Source organism: Chrysemys picta, unplaced genomic scaffold (assembly GCF_011386835.1).
Source record: "Chrysemys picta bellii isolate R12L10 unplaced genomic scaffold, ASM1138683v2 scaf4826, whole genome shotgun sequence".
Classification (NCBI taxonomy): domain Eukaryota; kingdom Metazoa; phylum Chordata; order Testudines; family Emydidae; genus Chrysemys; species Chrysemys picta.
Window position 1 is genome coordinate 1 of NW_027057526.1, and position 3,597 is coordinate 3,597.

Sequence of the window (3,597 nt, forward strand, 5' to 3'; positions counted from 1 at the left end):
GCTCCATTGGTGAATTGGGGCCAGGTTATTCTAGCAGGTGTTGGTCTGTGCAGTGATGTCCAGGCTGAATATCCTCTCCCCCTCGCTCCAGTTTTCCTGCAGAACAAGGCCAAGCGGGAGAATTTCTGTCCCCGGAACCTGAAGCAGATGCACATGGTTATCGATAAAATCATGATGCACTCGCACCTGAAATACAAGGGTAAGCCTTCCCCGCTAGCTCCCCCTGCGCAGGGGTGCGGTGAACGGGGCCCCGGACACCTGGGTTCCAGGACGCAGAGCTAATGGCCCAGCTCCTGCTGGGGAAAGTGCTGGGAGATTTGGAATGACCAGGAATGGCTGGAGGCTTGGGTGTGATTCTCACCTCAAAAGTAACAGCACCCCGTAGTACTGTGCTGGGCTTTGGGGCCAGCCCTGACTGCTAGCCCCCCACCTTGCCCCCTGCAGCACAGCACCCCCTAGTGCCACACTCTGTCTCTGTCTCTCAGGCACTCTCTCCATGCTGGAGTGTAACATCTTCCCTGGCCTGCCCTACGACTACCTGGACACGGAGGTGAATCTCTTCCTGCTGCCGTTCGCGGACAGTGACGCCGACGACACTTTCCCCAGAGCAGGTAGGGAGTTGGGATCCCGCCCCCGGAGTCGTCCTACTCTGCTGTCCCTCTGTGCTGCCCTAGGTGGCGCTGTGTGTATTTGTCCCCCTGGGCTGGGGAACAGGCATCTGCAGTCCTGGGGCGTGGCCTCTAGGACGGCACTGTCCTATGCCCCCTTGTGGTCCCTGAGTGCGGGCCCTAGGGCAGTGCCCTCCTCTGCCCCCTGCCGTCCTCGGGGCAGCCCTATTTTCATTCTCTCCCCCCTTGTGCTTGCAGCTCCTGGGGGTGGCCCCCTCTTCTCCCTGCTGCCCGGGTACAAGGGGCACCCCAGCTTCCAGTCGCTCATGGCCAAGCTGCGCAGCCAAATCATGTCTATGGCACGGCCCCAGCTCTCCCACACCATCCTGACGGAGAAGAACTGGTGAGGGGCCGGATACAGTTGAGGGAGCAGGGGATTATGGGTAGGCAGGCTGGGTAGGAGATTATGGGGCAAAGGATTATCGGTAAGAAAGTTTGGGGATGTACTGCAGGGAGTGGGGTGGGGGCTCTCCCTGGCAGTCAGTGCCAGCCCCGATGCCCCAGGGCAGCGCTAGGGGGCGCTGTGGTGCAGGGCGCGGGGTGGGGCTCTCTCCCGTGGCAGGCAGGACTGGCCCCGATGTCCTAGGGGGCGTTGTGGTGCAGGGTGGGGGCTCTCCCGTAGCAGGCAGGTTTGGGCCCAATGTCCTAGTGGGCGCTGTGCTGCTGGGGGCGGGGTGGGGGCTCTACCCTGGCAGGCAGGGCTGGCCCCGGTGTCCTAGGGGGCGCTGTGGTGCAGGGGGCGGGGTGGGGGCTCTCCCGTGGCAGGCAGGTTTGGGCCCAATGTCCTAGGGGGCGCTGTGCTGCTGGGGGCGGGGTGGGGGTTCTCCCCCGGCCATCGGCGCTGACCCACATGCTGTGCACCCCCCGGCAGGTTCCACTACGCGGCCCGGATCTGGGACGGGGTGAAGAAATCCTCAGCACTCTCGGAGTACAGCCGCCTGCTGGCCTGAGCGACTGCCGCCCACGGAGCCGCCGCGCTGGGGGGCCGCACCGGGGCCCCCACCCTCTGCCTCCTGGGGCACAAGGGGTCTGCTGGGCAGCCCGGGAAGTGCTGTTTGGTCGCTGGCTCCAGGCGGGGTGCGGGAGAGCCCGGGCGGGATGCCCCTCCTGGGCCACCATCCCACTCCCAGAGGGCACCCGGGGCAGAGCCACCTGACCCCCCCCCCTCCCCCCCCGAGCCATCGGAGCTCTCCCAGCCAGACAGGGGTACTGGGGGGTAGGGGGGGAGCCCTCGCCACTCCCAGCCTGCCCGGGGCTGAGAATGCACCCTCTGCAATGCCACGGGGCGGGGATGAACCATAGGGCAGGGCCATAGTCCTGAACCAGTGCCCCTTGGAGCTGAGCCCTTCATCTCCTCTTCCCCCGCTTCCTTCCTTCTTCCCCCCTTCATCTCTCCTCACCCCCTTCCTTCTATCCTTTCCCCCCTCATCTCTCCTCCTCTCCCCCTTCCACCCTTCCTTCCCCCCCCTCATCTCTCCTCCTCACCCCCTTCCACCCTTCCCTCCCTCCTTCCTTCCCCCCCATCTCTCCTCCTTGCCCCCTTCCACCCTTCCCTCCCTCCTTCCTTCATCTCTCTTCCTTGCCCCCTTCCTTCTGTCCTTCCCCCCTTCATCTCTCCTCCTCTCCCCTTCCACCCTTCCCTTCCCCTTCATCTCTCCTCCTCGCCCTCTTCCACCCTTCCTTCCTCTCCTCCTTCCTTCTGTTCTTCCCCCCACCTTCACCTCTCCGTCCCTTCTTCCTTCTGTCCTTCCCCTGCTTATCTCTCCTTCCTTCCATCCCTCCCCTGTCTCATCCACACCAGCCTTAAGGAAGAATCTCTTTCCTCTCCCCCATTCACGCCCCCTTCTTTGCCTTTCCCACTGTCCCTGCCGCATGTGACGCTCAGACCCCATACTGGGGTCCCCCCACAATGGCCATAGGGTCTCCCCTCCATCCGTGAGGACCCTCCATGCTGTGCCCTCCCCCCCCTCCCCTCCCCAACACACACCACCCCTGCTAATAAAGAGGGCTTGAAGCTGGGCACTGACTTTGTGGTGGATTTTTTTTTAACACCCGGAGAAGTGGCTGCATTGGGGCAGAGCACCTCGGGCGGACCCCCCTCCCCACCCCCAGATCCGACCAACGGGCCCATCCACCTGGTATCGCACCCGCAAAGCACCAGACCAACAGGCCCGTCTGCCCGGCGTCGGGCACCTGCGACGTCTCAGACCAACGGGCCCGGCTGCGCTGGTAGTGGGTTGAGTGGGGGCTCAAGTTAGGCCTTTGTGGAAAGATTGTGAAGTCAGCACTGTGTTCCCTCTCAAAGCCAGGGATGGAATCCAGGAGTCCTGGTTTCCAGTCCCCTCCCTTCTCTAACCACTGGAGTCCTGGCTTCTCCCCTGCCCCCACTGTAACCACTAGACCCCACTCCCCTCCCAGAGCCAGGGATGGAACACAGGAATCCTGGCTTCTTCCTCCCCCCCCCCCCCCCCGCCTGCCCCTGCTGTAACCATTAGACCCCACTCCCCTCCCAGAGCCAGGGATAGAATCGGAGTCCTGACTCCCATTTTCTACCCCACCATCACAAATAAGTTTGTTTGTTTTTTAATCAATCACCTGCAAAACAATCTCTCGTTTTGCTGAACCGTACCCTGATTGCACCAAAGCAAGGTTGATCCCAGACCAGGGGCGCTGAGCTCCCACAATCCTCCATTGGGAGCCGCAAGGCGCCCCCTGCAGGGCCCCAAAATAGCACCACAGCCCATGGCCTCCCGTTACCCCCTGGTTTGCTTTCCCCCTCCGCGGGGGGAGACTGCACAGCTGGCACGGACCAGGTGCCCCTGGGGACAAGTCTGGAGAGCCTGTGGAGGCCAGCGAGTCGCATGTTGCTCTGATACCCGCTGACTCCCCAGCCGGTGTCCATCAGCCCAACACCGGTTTACTCTCGCTG

At 63.1% G+C, this 3,597-nt stretch overlaps 1 protein-coding gene across 1 annotated transcript; it reads left to right on the top strand.

Annotated features, from left to right (window-relative positions):
* The first annotated feature begins 47 nt into the window (after positions 1 to 47).
* Positions 48 to 2,687, top strand: LOC135980593 (nonsense-mediated mRNA decay factor SMG9-like). The gene is made up of 4 exons (XM_065580529.1): positions 48 to 199; positions 486 to 611; positions 867 to 1,011; positions 1,540 to 2,687. The coding sequence occupies exons 1-4, from the start codon at positions 148 to 150 to the stop codon at positions 1,616 to 1,618; spliced, it is 402 nt and encodes a 133-aa protein (XP_065436601.1). The 5' UTR covers positions 48 to 147; the 3' UTR covers positions 1,619 to 2,687.
* The last annotated feature ends 910 nt before the right edge of the window (positions 2,688 to 3,597 follow it).

What these genes read in the sequence shown, in the direction of transcription:
- LOC135980593 (XM_065580529.1), top strand. Translation starts at nt 148, where the DNA reads ATGCACATGGTTATCGATAAAATCATGATGCACTCGCACCTGAAATAC. An exon ending in CGACACTTTCCCCAGAGCAG is followed by an intron (nt 612 to 866) that starts GTAGGGAGTTGG and finishes TTGTGCTTGCAG; the next exon opens with CTCCTGGGGGTGGCCCCCTC. An exon ending in ATCCTGACGGAGAAGAACTG is followed by an intron (nt 1,012 to 1,539) that starts GTGAGGGGCCGG and finishes ACCCCCCGGCAG; the next exon opens with GTTCCACTACGCGGCCCGGA.